Source organism: Harpia harpyja, chromosome 10 (assembly GCF_026419915.1).
Source record: "Harpia harpyja isolate bHarHar1 chromosome 10, bHarHar1 primary haplotype, whole genome shotgun sequence".
Classification (NCBI taxonomy): Eukaryota; Metazoa; Chordata; class Aves; order Accipitriformes; family Accipitridae; genus Harpia; species Harpia harpyja.
Genome location: NC_068949.1, coordinates 395,537 through 417,546, shown reverse-complemented (window position 1 = coordinate 417,546; position 22,010 = coordinate 395,537). Strand labels below are relative to the sequence as shown.

Here is a 22,010-nt window from a genome sequence, read left to right as displayed (position 1 = left end):
GCGAGGAGCTGCAGCTTACCCTCAGCAGCCAGAACTGATGTAGCATTCTTGTTGGTTTTGGCTGCATATCCTGTGATACAGCAAATAATTTTTTCCCTTTTAGTAAAGCAATTCATAGGACAATGAATTTTTATTGGAACCCCTACAAGATCATCGTTGCCCTTCTGCCCTAGCTGAGTGGTGAAGGGGTTTTTCTGTACTTAGCTGGCAGCCACAGGGTAAAGATCAAACGTTGAGGCCTCCCTTGGGCTGGAAAGGTTGTGCCGTTTCAAAAAGGCACGCAGACAATGCGCCAAGTCAAAACCCTGGATTTAAGGGGTTTAGTCTCGCTCAGAATTAGTTCTGCAGCGCTGCTTACCTCAGTGACAGGGGTCTGCCCAGAATGTAAGATGTGTTGAAGCCTCAGCAAGGCTTTGAAGGGAACAGTCTTCTCTCTTCCCTTTGTATTGCAGAGAGTTAAACGCGATTTGGTTTGTTCGTGGCCAAAAATCTCAAGAAATACTGACATTCCCCAAAGCTGGCATCAGTCTCTGTCAGCTATTTGGCATTAGCATCCTTCCTTTCTTCCCACTCCTTCCGTGTCCATCTCTGAACCAGAGACACAGATTGCCCCCGATGGGAGCAGTTCCCCGGCAGCAGCTTAGAAGTCAGCGTGGGTTTCCACAATCCCAGCTAGCTTGGATCTCTCCTGGAAGCCTGGTCTACCAAAGGCTGTTGGTGGGATTCTCCAGTCATAGCTGCGGTGCAGAGAGCCGCCATCCCTTGCTCACACCCCCCTTCTCCTTCCTGCAGATCCGCTGGAAGTACATGATTGTGGACGAGGGCCACAGAATGAAGAACCACCACTGCAAGCTCACCCAGGTCCTCAACACGCACTACGTGGCTCCGCGCCGTTTGCTGCTGACGGGAACCCCGCTGCAGAACAAGCTCCCCGAGCTGTGGGCCCTGCTCAATTTCCTCCTGCCGACCATCTTCAAAAGCTGTAGCACGTTTGAGCAGTGGTTTAATGCTCCTTTTGCCATGACGGGAGAAAAGGTACGGCAGGAAGCCGGGTGGTGGCTGATGCCGCTGGTGAGGCTGGGGGGTCAGAGCTGTCATCGGCCACCAGGTGTTTTGGGTAGCTTGTGTTTGGAAACGCTCGCAAAAATCTCTTAATTTCTACTCGCAAGGTGCAGAGCACCATCCTGTAAAATGTAGTTTCTTTGAGCTGGGTTTTACTGGAAGACTGGAAAATACAGAGCGTTAATTGAGTACTGGAAATGAGGGTAGGTGAACGGTTCTCCTAACCCTGAGGTATCTGAGTGTTGGCGGGAGAAGCCAGTTGGGCTCTTGGTAGCCTAGTTCTCAGATGGTGAAGGTGCTGTCGGTGCTGCTGTTAATGGCTCTGGAGCTGTTTGAAGCGACTCCTGTTGAATCGCAGCAGCTGAGGTTTTGCAGGGCAGATTATCGGGCAGCCGGGGGAAGATAAGTGAGCCTGAACTTAAAAAAAAAAAAAAAAAAAAAAAAAAAAAATCAGTGCAGAAACCTCGGATTGCGATGATTACATCAAAGAGACTTTCGGTGTCCCAGTTCTGCCACGTGCAGAGCGATGCATCGTTGTGCCTTACCCTGACCCTGGGAATCTTGCCGCCGTTGACGGATGCTGAGGAAGGGAACTTCCCTTGTGTAATGGTTCCTTTCCCTGGTGACGCAGGTGGACCTGAACGAAGAAGAAACCATCCTGATCATTCGGCGTTTGCACAAAGTGCTGCGTCCCTTCCTGCTGCGGAGGCTGAAGAAGGAAGTAGAAGCGCAGCTGCCTGAAAAGGTAATGGCTGGGATGGACTGCCCCGCTCTTCCCCCATCTCAGCGTGTGTGTGTGTGGAGCTTTATTCAGCTCCAGGAAGAGGTGGCTGGTTTGATTCATCTGAGAACGAGGGACTTGTGGTCCCCCCAGGCCTTAGAAGTGGATGGGTTTGTGCCAAGCGCCAGAAGGACCTCGGGTTTTGGAGGTGCTCGCTCGCATCGCCTTGGGAATTAACCTCTCCTCGGTCCTTGCAGGTGGAGTACGTGATCAAGTGTGACATGTCCGCTCTGCAGAGGGTCCTCTACAGGCACATGCAGGCCAAGGGGGTGCTCCTCACGGATGGCTCCGAGAAGGACAAAAAGGTCTGGCCACCAAAGTCCCTGCTTTTGGCGAATTCCTCCGCCGTCAGAGTGGGGCTGGAAACGCCTCTGGGAATGGGGGTTTCTGTTCTGCAGCTGTCCTCAGTTGCCACATCAACGGATAAAGCAAAAACCCCTTTTACAAGCAAAGCAAAGCAAGAAGTCCTGGAGGGACGGGGTCAGAGCTGTGGGCCAGTGCCCCACTCGAGTGGATGGGCTGCCTCGGGGGGTGTGGGTTGAGCTTGGCCCAGCGCGAACCCCTCATGCGTCCAGACGAGCCCTGAGGGTTGTGATGGGTGTAATCCTGCGGCTGCCAGGAAACCCATGGAGGCCACTGACTTGCTTTTGAAAGTGATCAGAAAGTCAAATGGCAATTAATTAGAAGAAAAAATAAAAAAGACACTTTGATCTGAACTAAAAGCTGGAGGTGAAAAATTCCATGTTCTTCAGCTCTGCTCCCCCAAAGCAGCTGGCTTTTCAGCAGCCTTTGCTCCTTAGAATTCTCAAGGTGACTTTAACATCTGTATTAAAAACTTCACCCCTCGCTAACTGGGGAGAGCTTGGCTGCCCACCCAGGGAGTCCTGCTCTGGGACCAATGCCTCTAGACACAGCTCCAGCTAGATCTGGGCAGCGCTGGAGCCTCAGGGCTGCAAATGCCCACCTAAATAGGCCCAGAATATTCCTCACGACCACCTGGATAGCTGTTGCGATCAGTAAACTGAAATTCAGATTTCTAATTTCTTGTCTCGTTTGTGCAGGGTAAAGGCGGTACGAAAACCTTGATGAACACGATCATGCAGCTGCGGAAGATCTGTAACCACCCCTACATGTTTCAGCATATAGAGGTAACGTGGGCTCAGGGCTGGCACGCGCGGTGATCGCACGCCCTCTGGAAACATGGCAAAACTGTTCCGTCCCCCTCCTAAATGGAGATAAACCAAACGGAGATAAACCAAACAGCTCTTGTGGCTGCGGCACGGACCGACCACTAACTACCTCGGTGCCAGGCCTGGCTGCTTGGCTAGCCGAACGTCAGCCCTCAGCGCGGCACTGTGCCGATCGGGCTTCCTTCAAAACACTCCTTCTTGCCGCCCAAAGCAGTCTGAAATCTGTTCAAGTGAGCTCGGTGAAGCAGTATCACCTAAAAAGAGCGAGACCGGGTGTATCCCTTCAGCCTGATCTCTTTGGGCACAAACTCTCTGCGTCGGCAGCAGGGCATTGCCATCTGACACCAGGCAGATTTTAAAATCACTCCGTTCCTGTGCCTGCTTCCCAAGGCACTTTGGGAGCGGGACCTCTGCTGTCACCAGTCCTCCCTGCCTGACCCCAGGGCCAGTTCTCTTTTAGGGCAGTTCCAGGACTTTGCTGGATTTATTTGTGCGCAAGGACAGTTTCTAACATCGTTTCTCTTTCTGATCCCAGGAATCCTTTTCCGAGCACTTGGGGTTCACAGGAGGTATCGTGCAAGGGTAAGTAGGGTATTTTAGAGTTACAACAAGTGGAGGTACTTGTGGCTTTTCCTTGTGAAGTGGTTTATCAGTGCATGTTAAATGCAGTAGCACTACTGCAGTGAGCGCTGGTAATCCTTATGCAAGGCAGACACTGTGTTTTTAGCATCAAATCCTTATTTCCCTCTTCTCTTCCCTCACAGACTGGATTTGTACCGTGCCTCAGGCAAATTTGAGCTCCTCGACAGAATCCTCCCCAAACTTCGAGCCACCAACCACAAGGTGCTGCTCTTCTGCCAGATGACCTCCCTCATGACCATCATGGAAGATTATTTTGCTTATCGTGGATTCAAATACCTCAGGCTGGACGGTGAGTGCCTCTGATGCGCGGGGACAGCAGCTGCCCCTCTGTTACTTATGGCTTGCGGTGAGGATAAACCCCTCGCGTGGGGCCAAGCAGTGAGGTAAGCTCCTCCGGGTTCACTGACCAGGCATCTCTTGCAAGGGAAATAGGTCTGCAGCAAACAGCACGTTGTAAAGCAATTAACCCTGCTTGCAGGATGCAAATTAAAGCAATAAACCTTGCAGTATGCAGGATGAAGGATACAAAGTGCAGCCTTTGACTTTCTACATTATCATCGGCTGCTGCTTCAGTTACGGTTTTCGTTTTTAAATTCAGCCGATCTACTATTAATTCTGAAACGCTGAAGGATGCTGTTAAGGGCCAGCTGGCCTATAACTTTATTAAAATAATGTAAATATAAATTCATTAGTTGGATTCCAGGTGTGCAGCTTAGTTTGTGCACGAATCTAATGTAGGAGAAAAGGAAAGTCAATTCACCATTTTCGGTTGGAATAAACACTGAATACCTGTAAAGATGCCCCCAAAGCTGTGGGGCTGCTGAAGTCTGTGCAGACCCAAACCCTCTTTGCCAGCAAAGAGCGGTGCTAACTCCTTAAAGAATTGATCTGTTGAGAGAAACGTTAAGCTCCTGAGAAGGTGAGGTGCAGAACGAGACCGAAGCAGTATTGAAACCAAGGTTTCTCCCTTCCAATCAGTCTCTCAGAGCTGTTTGTTCCTTCGGTCACAACATTTAATGACTTCCAGTGTGGGATGGGTGTTAGCGCGGCATCGTGCTTGTGGCCAGCACCTTACTGTGCGGCCCTTTGTGCTCATAGCTGGGCAGTAACTCGCCCCACGTGCCCCTTCCCCGGCGCTGAGCGGGGAGAAGGCTGGGTGCTGAGCAGGGAGAGTGACGGCCCTGCGGCACAGTTGGAGCCGAGGCATTTACACACCACAACTGGCATTGAGTGTGAGCATCTCTTAACGGTTCCCTGCGAAGTAGGGCGAGCTCACCTCGCACCCCAGAGCATCCCCAGCTCTCCCCTGGGCTTGTGCAGAGCCATTGTGTGGTTTACGGAACTGCATTTCTCTAACGAGAGCGGAAGGAGGATGGTTTTGGGGAGGACGGGCTGGGAGAGACCCTCATAATCGCTGAGCTCGGTCTCCTGCTGCTGCCAACCTCCCATAACGACCCCAGCCTCAAATGTACCAAACGCTGCCTTAAAACCAGCCATGTTCCCAGTACCACTGTCCCGAGCTCTGGGAGATCTTCTGATCCGCTCGTGGACAGCCCAGATGCCAAGTCGGGCCAGCAGCTCCCGCCCACTTTTAGCCATTCCTCTCCCTCTTGCCCCTTCTCTCAAGTCTTTCTACTGAAAGCGGCCGCACATTCCCCCCGCCCTGCCTCACGCTGGGCTGCACCCACCCTGCCACGGCGTCCTTTCACAGGACGCACACCTGCACCCGACCGGGCTCTCCCTTCCCCGCTGGAGCTGGTCGTTCCTGACGGCCGGTGCGGTGCCTGCGAGCACCCTGACGCCGCGGCCTCGGTACCCCAAGTGCCTCTTCTGAGCCCCCGTGCTCCCTCCGGATGGTGGGCAGCCCCCTCCAAATGCCGCGGAGCCCCTCGCCCTCCCGCCCCACCAGATCTTGTGACTGTCAGGGCAGGAGTAACCCTTCCTCTCTGTTTTTAGGAACCACTAAAGCAGAAGACCGGGGCATGTTGTTAAAGACTTTCAATGAGCCAGGCTCCGAGTACTTCATTTTTTTGCTGAGCACTCGGGCTGGCGGGCTGGGTCTGAACCTCCAGTCTGCCGATACTGTGATTATCTTTGACAGCGACTGGAACCCTCACCAGGTAAAAAACAAACAAACAAACCAAAACAAAAACACCAAACAAACAAATAAAAGCGAGCAAAATGGATGGAGAAGACGGCTCCATCCGCACCATGTCTCTCGCATGCCTAGAAGAGCACCACGCTCGCTCTCAAGCCTTAGCACTTCTGAGATGCGCAGCCGGTGCTGGCAGTCCAGCCTGATGATGAAGACCCTCCGCCCAAATGCTGCCGTTTCTGTCCGTCCGCTGCTGCGGTGTCGTAGCTGTGTCCCCGGGATGAGAGCCAGCAGTGTAGTCTTGCGCAAGAACCTTGGGCGTTTGCCCTCCCGGCTGCGAGCGGGGCTTGGTTCTGGCGGGTGAGGCAGGCTGGAGGACAAGCCGAGAGTCTCGTGCAGCTAAATGAACCATTGCGCTGGCAGTAAACCTTTAAAGATTATTTCTGCCAGCAGCTGAGGTCAGAGAGCCCTTCCTCCTCCCAGCACGAGTCGAGGCGTTGAAACTCTGCCATCCTCCAAGCCCGGTGCTGGCAGAGACCTGCAGGCACGCTCCCGGTGACGGACGGCCTGCGAGAGGCAAGAGAGCCATCCCCAAATTCTGGCTGCAATTGCCCGCACGGTCGTTTTCTTCCCCATGCACGCTCGTTCTCCTAAGGAGAGAGCGGCCACCAGTACCAATGGTTTCCGTTAACTGAATTCCCTGCGAGCGTACCGTAGTCCTCAGGGATCGCTGAGAGCGTTCAGGGAGCGGCCTGCGTCTCCCATGATTTAGAGGATAAAGCGTGTTTTATCTCGGCGGGAGCCGGCTGTAAATCACTCAGCAAACGATGCGCCCTTCCCCGGCAGGACCTGCAGGCGCAAGACCGAGCGCACCGCATCGGGCAGCAGAACGAAGTGCGCGTTCTCCGTCTCTGCACCGTCAACAGCGTGGAGGAGAAGATCCTTGCTGCTGCCAAATACAAGCTGAATGTTGATCAGAAGGTTATCCAAGCCGGCATGTTTGACCAGAAGTCCTCGAGCCACGAGCGAAGAGCCTTCCTCCAGGCTATCTTGGAGCACGAGGAGCAGGACGAGGTAAGGGGCAGCGCAGGCAGCTTCCTCCTACTCCAGAGCGCGAATGGCGAACGTGTGGCTGGCTTTGCTCCACTGCTCTGTGCGTCCTCGAGGCCAAGGGCGTGGGGGCTAGAAGGAAAAAGGAGCATGAACACTTGTTTCTATTTGAAGTGAATTTTTAGCGTCGGTGAAAGGTGCCGGATTGACAGCCCTGGAGACTGAAGTCCTCTATTTATCCACAGAACAGATACAGCGCGGGCAGCGGCAGTGGCAGTGCAAGCTTCCCCCACACTGCCTCAACCCTGTGCCTGAACGCTGAGTTGGAGGAACCACCTCTAAAGGTGAGAGGGGTTGTTCAGTCTCCACGCCCATTCAATCCTCGGCCTTGCTGCTGAGACTGCCAACGCACGTGCCAGCTCTGACGGTGATCTTTGCACCGTGGATAACCTGTCCGCTAGAAACTGGACTGAGGCCACCCAAAAACACATCTTTCACGGGCAACCGAACAAGCGTCGGATGGTAACGATGTTCGGTGCTGTGCTCCGAGCGGACGAACTGCCGCGCCGCCTTCTCTCGCCATTGAATTGGGGATTTAAAATCTTGCAGGAAGAAGACGAAGTTCCCGACGATGAAACGGTCAACCAGATGATTGCGCGGCACGAAGAGGAGTTTGACCTTTTCATGGTGAGCATGGCACAGGCTGCGGAGGAGGAGTGGTGCCCGCTGTTCTTCCGAGTAGCAGCTAAAACGGTCTCTCTAACAGAAATCAGCTGAGAGTGCTTAACGAAGCCGTGACTCGTTCAACAGGTAAAACAAAACAGTAGAGCAGGGGCTCAAAGTCAGGACGCTCCCAGCTCTGGTAAGGGATGAGCTCGGGGGGGGAGCCGGAGGAGAGGGGCCGAGCCTCGGGCTCCGCTCCTGCTGCGGGAAGGAGGAGATGGGGCCGGGAGGCGTGTGCCAGGACCCCTGTCCCTCAGCAAAAAGCTGTTTCCCCACCCAAAAGAGCTCCGGCCTGAGAAAACTCTTGGAGGTGGAACAAGGAGCATTTAAAATGGAGGAAGGGCTCCTCGTAAAGGAGACCGCCAAGCTCCGAGCCTCGTTTGACGGTTCAAGGTCTCGCGGATGGCACTGGTTTGGGCAAACCCTGAATGAGGACAGGGTGTTTGTGCGAGACTGGGTGTCTCTCGCCCAGAGCTCACATCTCCCCAAAATCGCAGCCCTGTCAGCTCTGCCGGTGCATGTGTAACTTCTGTGCCCGACAGCAGTCCCCAAGGGGCTTCGGTAGCGGCAGACTTGCCCGGAGAAGGCCGGTGGAGAGAGGAGAGCTCCCCAGCCCCGGCGGAGCGGTCGGCTTAACAAGATCCGACCTCCCACCGCCCCTGCTCTGCCTCCCGGTGAGCGTGCCGCGCTTCTCCCCATTCGCGGCCGGCGGGGTTTATTTTACGCAGCCTCTACTGAGCTGTGAGGAGCCGGTAGCTACTGAAACACCTCCAGCTGCTTGCGTGGTTCCTCCAGCCACGCACGCTGGGCGGTCGGAGGGCAGCATCCCCCGTCCCTGCCGTCACCGCAGCCCTGTGCCAGCTCAGATATCCCCAAGCCCCGTCCTCCAGCCATCCTGAGGCTGTGCCCATCCTGCAGCACCCCGTGCTCCTCCAGGGACACCCCGAGGTGTTAGGGACACGGCGGCCGCCCTTCGCCGTGGCTTTGCCGGCAGCCCCACAGCAAACCCCTCTTCTTCCAGCGCATGGACCTGGACCGCAGGCGGGAGGAGGCGCGAAACCCCAAGCGCAAACCGCGCCTGATGGAGGAGGATGAGCTGCCGTCTTGGATCATCAAGGATGATGCCGAGGTGGAGAGGTTGACGTGTGAGGAGGAGGAGGAAAAGATGTTTGGGCGAGGCTCGCGACACCGTAAGGAGGTGGACTACAGCGACTCGCTGACGGAAAAGCAGTGGCTCAAGGTATACATGGTACAGCATCGTTCTCCAATGGCCTTCTCAAACCTCGGCTTCAGCGCTCGGGTCCCTCCCTCTGCGCCAGAGCAAGTGCCCGGGGCCACAGCCGCCTGCCACCTTCGACCGCGCGGTTAAAACTGCTCCGTGCCGCAAAGCTTTCCAAAGCGGCTTCGATTCATCCCTGAAGCCTGGCCCAGCCACGAGCTTCCCCTCAAGCCCAAGGTGTCCCGGCACAAACCCACACCGTAGCGGAGGGTTGCTCTTAACGAGGCCAGGCAGACTCTGAACCCCTGCAGGCGTGCCTGTGAGGAGGAGGAGGGAGAGGCAATGGTAGTTACGGCGAGGCCGATGTATTGAGCTCCCTGGGCTGGAGAGGCTGTTGGCACTATAGCCAGTCTCTCCGGGGCCTCCTTTCTCCCCATCCCGCAATTACCCATCGTTCGGCGAGGGACCTTCACGGTCGCCCCAAAGCTGCCCCTGTGGCCGAGCCTCCGAGCCGGCGCCCTACAGAGCCTCCATTCCCAGGAACCGAACCCCGAGTTGCCTCCCCGGCCTGTTGGGGTTTGGAAATGCGGTGTTGCCGTGGGCTCACGGCACAGGGGAAGGTGCTCGCCGGAGCCCCTCGGCCGCGTGTCCAGCCGGGGCTGGGAGCGGCGGAGGTGGGTTAAGCAGGTCCTGGCTGAGCGGGCAGTGCCGGCAGCCTGGCGGGGACGTCCCCCGGCACGCAGAGCCGTGAAGCCCCCCGCGGCAGCCCCCGGCAGCTGGGAGCCTCCGTGCTAGCGGATCCTGTGTTGGTCCCCTGGGCAGGCGATCGAGGAGGGCACGCTGGAGGAGATCGAGGAGGAGGTGCGCCAGAAAAAATCCTCCCGTAAACGCAAGCGGGACACGGACGTCGGCTCCGCCACTCCCACCACCAGCACCCGCAGCCGGGATAAGGACGATGATAGCAAAAAGCAGAAGAAGCGCGGCAGACCGCCGGCAGAGAAACTTTCCCCAAACCCCCCCAACCTCACCAAAAAAATGAAGAAGATCGTGGACGCCGTCATCAAGTATAAGGACAGGTAAGAGAAGCGGGGATGGGCACCGAGTTCTCACCACATGGCGCTGGCTGCGCTCTCCTAACGAGAGCCTGAACCCCGGCCAGGAAGCCGGCAGCGCCACCGGTTTAATCCCTGTGGCTCTTGGCTCGCGGGGGCAGCCGAGATTTGTAGAGCACTGGAAAGATCAAATGGGCTGAGTGCCGCACGCGTGTCCAGCTGGCAGCTTCGTCTAGTGGGCTGGGAACGAGGAATTAATTAATTAGGCTGCGGAGGGCAGTTCTGCCGCCAACTTGGATGAACCGAGGCCTGGCTCGTGCCCGGCGTGGCCGTAGGCTGCAGAAAACCCCGTCCGTTTCTTGGCAGCCTCGTGGCACGCAGCCGTCCCGCTGCAGGGTGGTCGCTGCTGACTTGTCCCGCGGGTCACAGTCCACTCGGGGCTGTTCCGTCCAGCGCTGCCGGCTGCTCCCGGCGCTGCGCTTCGCCATTCAGGCACCCGTGGTGCAGCGGTTGGTACTTCACGTGGAGGAGCAGCTGCTTAAATGCCCCAGACCCCTGGGCTCCTCTCTGCTGCCGGGGGCACACGCATACGTTCTCCCTGTGCCAGCGCTGCCGAGGAGGAGGGAGGGAGGGAAGCAGCTCTGCCGCGGCTCTGTCCGGCGCTGCCGGGCGCTCGCCTTTGACACGCGGTTTCTCTTTGTAGTAGTAGTGGACGGCAGCTCAGCGAAGTCTTCATCCAGCTGCCCTCCCGCAAGGAGCTGCCGGAGTACTACGAGCTCATCCGCAAGCCTGTCGACTTCAAGAAAATCAAGGTAACGCCGCCCGAGTCACGCCGCAGTCGGCGTGGATGCGCCACGCTTTGCCACGCTGCTGCGGTCGGCCTTGACATCAGCCGCGGTGGCCGGCGGTCGCGTGGATGCCTCCACCCCTCGTCCAGGCGTGCGGTGGCTCTGCTGTCCCGTGCTGGACGCGGGCAGGCTGTAGCGTCCGGTGTTGCCGCCGTCGGTGTCCGGGGAGAGCTGGAGGGTGCGGACCAAACCCCTTCGTCACCGCCCAGCTAACGAGCGCGGGGGCCTGACTCGTCCCTTCTCTCCCCGCAGGAGCGCATCCGCAACCACAAGTACCGGAGCCTGAATGACCTGGAGAAGGACGTCATGCTGCTGTGCCAGAACGCGCAGACCTTCAACCTGGAGGGCTCTCTGGTAAGGCGCGGCGCGGTGTGAGCCCCGGAGGTGCCGGGCAGGCAGCACTCGCTGCCCGCTCCTTCCCTCCTCACCCTGGCGCTGCCCCCCCGCCACAGATCTACGAAGACTCCATCGTCCTGCAGTCCGTCTTCACCAGCGTGAGGCAGAAAATTGAGAAGGAGGAGGAGAGCGAAGGTGAGGACAGCGAGGAGGAGGAGGAAGGAGAAGAGGAAGGATCCGAATCCGAGTGTGAGTACCCTGCCGCTGCGGGGACGAGGGGTTTGGGGGGGGGGGGGCTGCGGAGCCCGGACCTCCCCCCTCCGGCGGGGCAGGGCCGGCAGCGTGCCTGGGGGAAGCGCACACTGCCAGCGCCGCTGCCCCGGGGACCGTGGGGACGCCGGCCGGGGACGGTGGGGGGGACAGTGCCGCACCCGTGCCGCCCCGGTCAGGTGTGACACCGTGGGCTCCGGGATAGCAAAATGTGAGGGGCGTGGGGGGAATAGGGGAGCCCCCGGCGAGCCGAAGCTGGCGTGGGGTGCCGCTGTGACCCCCTCTCCTCCTTCCCCCCACCCCGCTGCCACCGCAGCTCGCTCCGTCAAGGTGAAGATCAAGCTGGGGCGGAAGGAGAAGGCGCAGGACCGGCTGAAGGGCCGCCGGCGCACCAGCCGCGGCTCCCGCGCCAAGCCCGTGGTGAGCGACGACGACAGCGAGGAGGAGCAGGAGGAGGTGAGGTTCTGCCCCCCAAAACCCCTTCATTTCCTCCTCCTGCCCCCTAAACCCCCCCAACTCCCTCCTCCTACCCCCAAACCCCTCATTCTGCCCCCCAGCTCCTTCCTCCTGCCCCCTAACCCCTTCCTTTCCTCCTCCTGCCCCCTCCTCAGCCCTGACCTCTTCTCCCTTCTTCCAGGATCGCTCCGGCAGCGGCACCGAAGAAGACTAAACCGACATTCCACGGCTCCGGGCTCCTGGCGCCATCCCCCCCACCCCGTGCCCCACCCCGTCCCCCCCACTCCTTAGCTCTAACGGGTAGCAACGCTGTAGTTCCAGATTTGAGTAAACTGTATAAAACCTCTTCCGTATTTATACTGCCGAGAGCTGTAGGACCCTTCCCGGCCCCTCCCGGCCCCCGTAGCGTCTGTTCCGGCATTAACCGGCGGGAAGGCGGCGGACGGGGAAGGCGCGGTGCCGGTTCTTCCTTCCTGCGGTGCCGGTTCTTCCTTCCGGCGGCGTCCCCTCGCCGTCCGTTTTTAACCGTGGATGCATGCGCCTCGCCCTCCGCTCCTCGGACTGGATCGTACCCCGCCGGTCGCGCCGCCGGCCCCTCGCCGGGACGGCAGCGGGGGGAGCGCGGTGCCGGCCGCGCCTGTCGATGTCACTGGATTTCGAGCAGTAATAAATTAAACCGACGGGACCGGGGCTGTCTCTGTGGGGTCTCTCTCGCCGTGGGTGCGGGGGGGTCCTCACCGGCAATGGGGGAGGGCTGAGGAGGTTTGGGGGGGTCTGGGTGTCCTCCATGGGGGGGGAGGAGGAGCCCCTTGAGGTTCATGGCACCTGGTGAAGCGCCCGTATCGTGGCTTCTCCCCAGTTATTAGGGGAGATGCCGGCACTGGGGGGGGGCCTAATGTCACCCCGGCTATCACGGTGGCCACCGGCAGGACCTCACCGGCTGCCGGCAGCCGCCCTGGTTCCTCCTGCCGGTGCCGGTGGAGGGAGAAACCGCCGGTTCCTTCCTCCCGCCCAGGTGAAACCGCCTCCGCCACAAATTTGAATTAAGTGACAAACGGTTTAAATCACTTTAAAGCCACTGGGTGGGAACCGGCACGGGGGGACCCCCACGTCTGTCCATCCGTCCGTCGGCAGAGGCCGGAGCGGAGCGCGGCGTCCGTCCGGCGGCGCGTCTGTCCTCGTCCGCTCCACCTCCTCTCGTGATGTGGAGCCGTTTTGAAAAATCACCCCACGTTAAACCCCACCCCCGCGCTGCCCATTGAAATGGGGCCTCGCCGGGGCCCCACCGCCGTCACCGTCGCCGCCGCCGCCGCGCTTCCCGCCGTCGCCGCGTGCCCCTCGCCCTCGACACCCCCCCCGCCCCGGTTTTGGCGGGCGGCAGGTGGGCGCCGGGCCGGAGCCGCGAAGCGGGACCGAGGCGGCACGTGCCGGGCGGCGGGATGGGACCTGGGCCGGCGGCGGCGTTGGTGCTGGCGATGGTGATGGGGGAGATGGCGGCGGTGGAACCGGGGGCAGGTAAGGGGGGGGGAACCGGTGAGGGAGGGGGGACCGGGGGGTTGGGGGGGTACAGCTGGGGTGGTTGGGGATGTGACACACCCCCCCCCCAAAAAAAATGGAGACCTGGGGGGGGGTGCCCCGGGGATCCCCCGGCGGGTGGGGAAGGGGGGGAGCGGGGAACCGGCGGGGGGGGGGGGCACACACACCGGAGGGGAACGGGCCCACCGGGGCTTGCCCTCCCCGCGGGACCCGCTCCCCCCCCCGCGGGGCCTGGTTCCCCCCACACACATCGGAGCTTGACACCCCCCCACCCCGCCCAAACCCCGGCCTGACCCCCCCCCCCCCCCAAACCGGGGCCTGCCCCCCGCCCCAAACCGGAGCCTTCACCCCCCCCCCCCCGCCCCAAGCCGGGACCGCCGGGCCCTGCCGGGCTCCGGACGGCGCCGCGGGCTCCGCTGCCCGCCGGGGAAACCGAGTTGGCGGCCCATGGCGGCGGCGGCGCTTCCCGACCCCCCCGGGCCCCCCCGATCCCCCCCGGGCCGGGCCGGGGCCGCCGCCGCCGCCGCCGCCATGGCCGCCGCGCTGCGGGCGGGGGGCGGTGGGCGGGGAGAGGGGCGGTGCTGCCCCGCCCCTTCGGCGCCGGGTGGGACCAATCGCCGCTCGCGCTCCGCCCCGCCCCGCGGCGGACGCCTTTCCCATTGGCGGCGGTCAGGACTGGCCACCCGGCGGGGACACGCCCCGTTGGCCAATGGGAGCGCGGCGCGCCAGGAGGGCGCGGCACAGGCCCCGCCCTCTCGGAAGCCCTGGGAACCACACATCCCCCCCCCCGCCCCGGGATCGGGCCCGGGACCCCCCCCGAGGAGGGACCCGATCCCCGGGACTGAGCCACCCCCCCGGACCGGGATGGGACCCCCCCGGGCCTGACGCCCCCCCGGGACCGGGCTGGGACCCTCCGGTGCGGGCCTGACCCCCGGGAATGCGGCTGGACCGCCCCGCCCCCCAGGACAGACCCCCCCGGGCCAGGCTGGACCCCCCCGAGCTTGCCCCGACCCCCCCCAGGCCAGGGCTTGCTGCCTCCCGGCCTGTGCCGGCGGGGGGGGTGGGTTCCTGGTGGGGGTCTCTGCTTTCGGGGTCTCGCTGCCACCGTCCCCCAAACTCAGGGGTTTTATCGTGGAAACGCCGCCAGCGGCTGCCCCGGCGGCCTCGGCAGGGCTGGGGGGGCTCCGGCGCGGGGCTGGGGGGGTCCCGGGTCGGGGAGCGTCCGCTGAACCCCCCCCCCGCTACCGGCAGGCACCAAGGAGTGCGGCCAGAGCGAGTTCCGGTGCGGGGACGGTTCTTGCATCACCAGCGCTTGGGTGTGCGACGGCAGCACCGAGTGCAAGGACGGCTCCGACGAGACGCCGGAGACCTGCCGTGAGTGCCGGGGCCGCCGCGTCGCGTGCCGCGGTGCCGTGAGGCACCGGGCCGTGCCGCGGGCCGTGCCACACTAAGCGCCGTGCCGCGGCGCGGTGTGCCATGTGCCGTGCCGCGCCGTGCCATGTGCCGTGCCGCGCCGTGCCATGCGGCCGCGTGCCACGCTGTGCCGTACTGTGCGTCGCTGTGCCGCGCTGTGCCGTGCCGTGTGCCGCGCCGTGCCATGCGCCATGTACCGTGCCGTGCTATTCTGCGCAATGCTTTGCTGCACCGTGCTGTGCCATGCCGTGGTGTGTGCCATGCTTTGCCGTGCCATGCCCTGCTGCGCCGTGCCGCGCCGCACCAGGCAGTGCCATGGTCTGCTGTCCTGTGCCGTGCCGTGCCGTGTGCCACGCACCATGCCGTGCCGCACCATGCCGTCCCATGCCGGGCAGTGTCTTTTCTGCCTGGCTCTCCCCATGGTGCCGTGCCGTGCCGTGCTTTGCCACGGTGCCATCCCCCCCCACTTTCTCCCCCCCCCAGGCTCCCTCTCCTGCTCCCCGAGCGAGTTCAGCTGCGGCGGCCGCCAGAACCGGTGCGTGCCGGCGTCCTGGCGCTGCGACGGGCACCGCAACTGCGAGAACGGCGCCGACGAGCTGGACTGCCGTGAGTGCCGGGGGCGGGGGGGCGTGTGGCGAGAACCGGGCTGGGGTTGGGGTTGGTCTGGGGGTGCCGTCCCCCCCCCGCAGCCACTGACCGGGCCGGGGTCCCTCCCGCAGCCCCCCGAGCCTGCGCCGGGGACCAGCTGCGCTGCGGCAACGGGGCCTGCGTGTCGCGCGCCTTCGCCTGCGACGGGGAGCGCGACTGCGAGGACGGGGCGGACGAGGCCGGCTGCCCCCCCCCCGCCACCTGCGGCCCCCCACACCTTCCGCTGCAACGACTCGGCCTGCGTCCCCCAGCTCTGGGCCTGCGACGGGGACCCCGACTGCCCCGACGGCTCCGACGAGTGGCCCCGACACTGCGGCCCCTCCCGACCCCCCCAGCCCTGTCCCCCTCTCCAGTTCGCCTGCGGCTCCGGCGAGTGCATCCACCGGCGCTGGCGTTGCGACGGCAGCCCCGACTGCCGGGATCGCTCCGACGAGGAGGGATGCGGTGGGTGACCCTGGAGGATGCTCCGGGACGGGGATTGGGGGGGGGGGGCCCGATGCTCTGGCACCGTCTGACCGCCCCCCCCCCCCCGCTTCCCCTCGCAGCCGCCGCCGCCACGTGCCTCCCCGACCAGTTCCAGTGCCGGGACGGGCGTTGCGTGCTGGGGGTCCGGCAATGCGACGGCGAAGCCGACTGCGCCGATGGCAGCGATGAGGAGGGATGCCACAACGGTACTCGCTGGGAGGAGGATGGTGGGGGGGGTTTGGGGGTGCCCGGTGAGGGGGGGGCTGACCTCATGCTCTCCCCCCCCCACCCCAGTGACAGCCTGCGACGGCCCCCACGAGTTCAAGTGCCGCTCGGGCGAGTGCATCCCCATGGAGCGGGTCTGCAACTGGCACCGCGACTGCCGGGACTGGTCTGACGAGCCCATCAAAGAGTGCGGTACGGCCGGGACCCCCAACACCCCCCCAGACCCCCCAATTCCCCCCCCCAGGACCCCCCAACACCCCCCCTGAGCCATCCCAACACTCCCCCACAAGCTTCCATAGGGGTTTGGGGTTTCTGCCCAGTGCCAGGGGTTACTTGGGGGGGTCACCCCCCCCAACTCACCCCCCCCCGCCTTGGTTCTCCCCCCCCCAGGGGCCAACGAGTGCCTGGACGGCGGCGGCGGCTGCTCCCACATCTGCCGGGACCTTCGGCTGGGCTACCAGTGCCTCTGCTTGGAGGGCTTCCGCCTGGGCTCCGACGGGAAGAGCTGCGAGGGTGGGTGCTGCCCCCCCCGGACCCCCCCCCACCCGCTCCTCCATGGGACACCCTGACCCCCCCCCCATGGGACACCCTACTCCCCGCTCCATGGGACCACCTGACCCCCACTGGGTCCCCCTGACCCCCCCCAGGGCTTCCTCTGACCCCCCCAATCCCCCCCAGGGACCTCCTGACCCTTCCTTGGGACCCCCGATCCCCCCAGGGACCCTCTGACACCCCCCCAGGGACCCGCTAGCCCCCCCCGACTCCCCCCTGCAGACATCAACGAGTGCTGGGAACCCCCCCAACGCCCCCATGGGACCCCCCCAGGGACACCCCTGACCCCCCCAGGAACCTCCTGACCCCCCCTGACCCCCCCAGACATCGACGAGTGCCAGGACCCCAGCAGCTGCAGCCAGCGCTGCCACAACCTGCCCGGCAGCTACAAGTGCGAGTGCGGGGAGGGGTACCGGCTGGACCCCCGCACCCGCGCCTGCCGCGCCCTCGGTGGGTGACACCCCCCCCCGACACCCCCCCGTCCCCTCCAGCCCTTGGCACCCCCATCCTCCTTCCTTGCACCCCCCCATCCTCCCCCATACTTGTTCCCCCACCCGTTCATCCCCGTCTGCACCCCGATTCCTGCATCCTTGCACCCCCCCCACTTTGCACCCCAGTTCCTCCCTCTTTGCACCCCCCAGCCCCTCTATCCCCCCCTTTGGACCCCAATTCCTTTGTCCTTGCACCCCGATCCTTGCCCCTCGCACCCCCCCTTCCCCTTTGCACCCCAATTACTCCTCCCAGCACCCGCTCTCCATTTGCACCCCCCCATCATCCCCAATTCCTGCACCCCAATTCCTCCCCCTTGCCCCCCCCCCCCCGCCTGGTGCAGGTTTGGGATACGGGTTCGGGGCTGGGTGCAGGTTTGGGGGTGCGGGTGGGGTCAGGGGTGCTGGGGGGGGGGTCCAATAGTGGGTGCAGGTCGGGGGGGGGGGGCTGGTTGCAGGTGGGGTCAGGTGTGCCGGGGGGGGGGGCCTGGCAGTGGGTGCAAGCTGGGTGAGGGGTGGGTTTGGGGGTCAGGGGTGCTGGGGGGGTCTGGCAGCGGGGTGCAGCGCCTGCCCGCCGCCCCCCCCAGGCCCCCCCGCCGCCCTCCTCTTCACCAACCGGCACGAGATCCGGCGCCTGGCGCTGGACGGCGGCGAGTACCGGCGCCTGCTGGGACCCCTCAAGCACGCGGGGGCCCTGGACGCCGACGTGGCCGCCGGCACCGTCTATTGGGCCGACCTCAGCCAGAGGAAGATCTACCGGTGAGGGATCCCCCCCCCGGGACCCCCCACACCACCCCCGGCCCCGGGGTCCCCACTGCCGTCGCCGTAACCCACCCCGTCCCGGCAGATCGGCGCTGGCCGGCGCGGCGGACGGCAGCCGGCACGTGGCCGTCATCGGGACGGGGCTGGGAGCGCCCGACGGCGTCGCCGTGGACTGGGTCCACCACAACATCTACTGGACGGACTCGCGGCTCGGCACCGTCTCGGTGGCCGACGGCGGCGGCGCGCGCCGCAGGACGCTGGTGCGGGAGCCGGGGGCCAAGCCCCGCGCCATCGCGGTGGACCCGCTGCATGGGTACGGGGACGGGGGAAGAGGCGGAGGTGGTGGGGGTCCTGGGGACACTGGGCGGGGGTGATGGGGTGACAGGGTCCGGCTTTGCCCTCTCCCAGTTACATGTACTGGACGGACTGGGGAGCCAGCGCCAAGATCGCCAAGGGCGGCCTCAACGGTGCCGACCAGTTCCCGTTGGTGACCGAGGGCATCGAGTGGCCCAACGGGATAACGCTGGGTGAGCCGTGGTGGCATCCGTGTCCCCGTCCCAGTCCCCATCCCCGGTTCTGGTCTCGGTCCCGGTCCTCATCCCCATCCCGGTCCCCATCCTGCTCTCATCCCCATCCCTGTCCTGGTCCCCTGCCAGTCCCTGTGCTGGTCCCAGTCCCCATCCCCGGTTCTGGTCTCAGTCCCAGTCCTCATCCCCATCCCTGTCCTGGTCCCCATCCCAGTCTCCGGCCACATCCTGGGGTCTCTCCCCATCTCCATCCATGTTCTTGCCCGCATCCCCATCCCTGTCCTGGTCCCCTGCCAGTCCCAGTCTCCATCCCTGGTTCTGGTCTCGGTCCCAGTCCACATCCCTGTCCCCATCCTTGTCCTGGTCCCCTTCCCTGTCCTGGTCCCCTGCCAGTCTCTATGCTGGTCCCTGTCCCCGTCCCTGCGTGTCCTTGTCCCTGTGCACCCCCCCGTGCCCCCATCCCCGCGTGTCCCCCCCCTCCGGTGCCGGCTGACACCCTCCGGCAGACCTGCCCTCCCAGCGCCTGTACTGGGTGGACTCGCGGCTCCACGCGCTCTCCAGCGTCGACGTGGACGGGGGCCACCGCCGCACCCTCCTGGCCGACCCCCAGGTCCTCTCCCACCCTTTCGCCATCACCGTCTTCGAGGTGAGACCCCCCCCCCCCCCCCAATCCCCTCCTCACCCCCCCACCACCCCCCCGGTGCCGGTGTCCCCAACGCCTGTCCCCGCAGGACACCGTCTTCTGGAGCGACGTCCTGAGCGAGGCCATCTTCAGCGCCAACCGCCGGACGGGCGCCGACCTCCGCAGGGTGGCCCAGGACCTCTTCTCCCCCGAGGACATCGTCCTCCTCCACCCCCTCCGCCAGCCCCCAGGTACCCCCCCCGCCCGACGGCCCCCGTCCTTCTCTCCTCCCATCCCTCCATCTCCCCAGCCTGTCTCCCATCCCTCCATCCCCGCATCCTTCCATCCCTCTGTCCCACCATCCCGCCCCGTTCCCCGTCCCGAACCCCCCCCCGACCTCTCTCTCTCTCCCCCCCCAGGTGAGAACTGGTGCTCCGAGGACAACGGGGGCTGCGGGTTCCTCTGCCTCCCCGCGCCCCAACTCGGCCCCCGCGCCCCCCGATACACCTGCGCCTGCCCCGACGGCCAGCGCCTGGCCCCCGACGGACGCGCCTGCCTCCCAGGTACCCACCCCCCCACCCCCAGACCCCCCCACCCTGCACCCCGCACCCCCATGCTGCTGGCATCCCGCACCCCGAGACCCCCGCACCTTATACCAACAGACCCTGCACCCCCAGACCCCCCCACCCCTGCACCCCTATACTGCCAGCACCCTGCACCCCCCCAACCATGCACCCTGCACCCCCAAACCCCCCCCACCCTGCACCCCCAGACCCACAGACTCTGCACCCCTGGACCGGGCAGCCCCCCCACCCCTGCAGTCTTCACCCCCAGACCCCCAGCACCCTGCCCTGCGCTCCTCACCCTGCACAACCCCCCCCCGCCATCCACCCTGCACCCCCGGACCCCTGACCCTGTACCCCCCCCCCACTGCCAGCACCCTGTACACCCAGACCCCCCCACTCTGCCCCCCCAGACCCCCAGCACTCTGCACCCCCCCCCCCCGGAACCCTGCACCCCCCCCACTCCCAGCACCCTGCTCCCCCAAACCCCTGCACCCCCCCCTGCAGCCCCTGTGCCCCCCCAGCCCCACTCACTCTCTCCCCCCCCCCACAGACCCCTCAGCCCCAGCCCCGATGGACGCAGCCCCCAGCACCCCCACAGCCCCCCCGCAGCCCCCGACGCCCGGTCGGGACCCCCACGGCCGGGGGGTGCCCTCGAGCCCCACCACCACCGCCAGCAGCACCGCCAGCACCGCCGGCACCGCCGGCAGCACCAACACCTCCAGCAACGCCACAACAGGTACCAGCCCCACGGCCCCTCCTCACGCCCCTGCCCCATAGCCCAGCCCCATGGCTTGGCTCCTTCCAAATTCCCAGCCCCATGGCTCAGCCCAGCCCCACATCCCAGCCTCATATTCCAGCCCCGCAGCTCGTTCCCAAATCCCAGCTCCATACCTCAGCCCAGCCCCACAGCTCATTCCCAAATCCTAGCCCCGTATCCCAGCCCCGCAGCTCATTCCCAAATCCCAGCCTCATATCCCAGTCCCACAGCTCATTCCCAAATCCCAGCCCCATACCTCATCCCCAAATCCCAGCCTCATATTCCAGCCCCGCAGCTCATCCCCAAATCCCAGCCCCACAGCTCATTCCCAAATCCCAGCCTCATATTCCAGCCCCGCAGCTCGTTCCCAAATGCCAGCTCCATACCTCAGCCCAGTCCTGCAGCTCATCCCCAAATCCCAGCCCCATACCTCAGCCCAGCCCCGTATCCCAGCCCCATATCCCAGCCCCACAGCTCATTCCCAAATCCCAGCCTCATATCCCAGCCCCACAGCTCATTCCCAAATCCCAGCCCCATATCCCAGCCCCACAGCTCATTCCCAAATCCCAGCCCCGTATCCCAGCCCCACGGCTCATCCCCAAATCCCAGCCCCACGGCTCGGCGCTGATGGCCACCTCTCCCCTTTCCCAGGCGGCACCGGTGACGCCATGGGGCACGTGGGGAGCAGGACGGGGCCGACAGCGCTCGCGGTCGTCCTGCCCCTGGGTAGGTTGGGGGTCCCGGCATGGGGGGGGGGGGGATCTGAGTGGGGGGGGGGTGTCCCAGAATGGGGGGGTGCTGGCATAGAGGGTCCCAAAACGGGGTGAGGGGTTGTCCCAGCATGGAGCACCCCAGACTGGGGGTCCCGGCACGGGGTCCCCAGCACCGGGGTCCCCTGACTCCCCCCTCCGATCCCCCCCCCCGCAGCGCTCCTCATCCTCGCGGCCTTCGGCGCCCGCGGGCTCTGGCGCAGCTGGCGCCGGCGCAGCACCAACAGCATCAACTTCGACAACCCCGTCTACCAGAAGACCACCGAGGACGAGGAGCCCCTGGGCCGGGGGCAGGGGGGCTTCAGCTACCCCACGGTGAGCTGGGGGGGACACGGACACACTCAGGCACCCCATAACGAGCTGTGGGGCACCCCCACGGTGAGCTGGGGGATTGGGGGGGGGGGTGCCCCCCAAAAGGTTCGTCTGTGTGGGTCAGGCTGGTGCGTGGGGGGGGTTCAGTCGACCCCCCCGCCCCACTGACACCCCCCCTCCCCAGCGCCAGGCTGTGAGCCTGGATGACGACGTGGCCTGAGGACGCGGGGGGGCTCACCCCGCCCCCAGCCCCCCCTGAGGAGGCGCCGGACCCCGGCCGGATCCTGCACCCGCATCCCCCCAACCCTGCCGGGACCCCCGACCCATCACCGGGGCTGGGCGGGACCCCGGTTGACGGTGCCGGACCCCGGGGCGGCCGTAGCGGGTGCGCGCGGCCGTGCCCGGCACCGTGCGGCTGCAGCCGGCCACACGCGTGCCATCGCCGGCCGTGCCGCGCGCGGCCACACGCGGTTGTACGTGACCGTACGCGGCTGCGCGAGGCTGAATGCGGTTGTGCCCGGCCGTAAGCTGTTGCACACAGCTGTACACGGCTGTGCGCGGTTTTATCCGGCTCTACGCGGTTGTGCGTGGCCATAGGTGGTTGCACGTGGCCGTATGCGGTTGCACGCGGCCGTGCGCGGTT

The 22,010-nt window shown here is 64.4% G+C and overlaps 2 protein-coding genes across 10 annotated transcripts in view; both read left to right on the top strand.

The window, feature by feature from the left end:
* Positions 1-12,409, top strand: part of SMARCA4 (SWI/SNF related, matrix associated, actin dependent regulator of chromatin, subfamily a, member 4) — a 29,671-nt gene extending 17,262 nt beyond the window's left edge. Inside the window, exons 20-36 of one of the 9 annotated variants that reach the window (XM_052798765.1) lie at positions 793-1,035; positions 1,694-1,807; positions 2,041-2,148; positions 2,905-2,991; positions 3,569-3,615; positions 3,798-3,964; positions 5,632-5,795; positions 6,617-6,844; positions 7,066-7,164; positions 7,430-7,507; positions 8,565-8,792; positions 9,585-9,838; positions 10,521-10,626; positions 10,915-11,016; positions 11,115-11,247; positions 11,585-11,724; positions 11,906-12,409. In XM_052798765.1, coding sequence (XP_052654725.1) covers positions 793-1,035; positions 1,694-1,807; positions 2,041-2,148; positions 2,905-2,991; positions 3,569-3,615; positions 3,798-3,964; positions 5,632-5,795; positions 6,617-6,844; positions 7,066-7,164; positions 7,430-7,507; positions 8,565-8,792; positions 9,585-9,838; positions 10,521-10,626; positions 10,915-11,016; positions 11,115-11,247; positions 11,585-11,724; positions 11,906-11,938 — 2,331 coding nt within the window. In that variant the 3' untranslated portion in view covers positions 11,939-12,409. Of the gene's footprint in view, positions 1-792; positions 1,036-1,693; positions 1,808-2,040; positions 2,149-2,904; positions 2,992-3,568; positions 3,616-3,797; positions 3,965-5,631; positions 5,796-6,616; positions 6,845-7,065; positions 7,165-7,429; positions 7,631-8,564; positions 8,793-9,584; positions 9,839-10,517; positions 10,627-10,914; positions 11,017-11,114; positions 11,248-11,584; positions 11,725-11,905 lie in introns of those variants that run through there. The other 8 variants (XM_052798764.1, XM_052798766.1, XM_052798768.1 and 5 more) reach the window with 8 other exon arrangements.
* Positions 12,410-12,651: 242 nt separating this feature from the next.
* LDLR (low density lipoprotein receptor) lies at positions 12,652-21,808 on the top strand. Its single transcript, XM_052798786.1, is given in 19 exon segments — positions 12,652-13,239; positions 14,512-14,634; positions 15,157-15,279; positions 15,393-15,535; positions 15,537-15,765; positions 15,867-15,992; positions 16,081-16,203; positions 16,402-16,524; positions 16,888-17,013; positions 17,639-17,810; positions 17,899-18,126; positions 18,222-18,340; positions 18,847-18,986; positions 19,072-19,213; positions 19,382-19,525; positions 20,079-20,264; positions 20,937-21,011; positions 21,213-21,370; positions 21,552-21,808. Coding segments are annotated over 19 exon segments (2,592 nt in total). The 5' UTR covers positions 12,652-13,163; the 3' UTR covers positions 21,588-21,808.
* Positions 21,809-22,010: the final 202 nt, after the last annotated feature.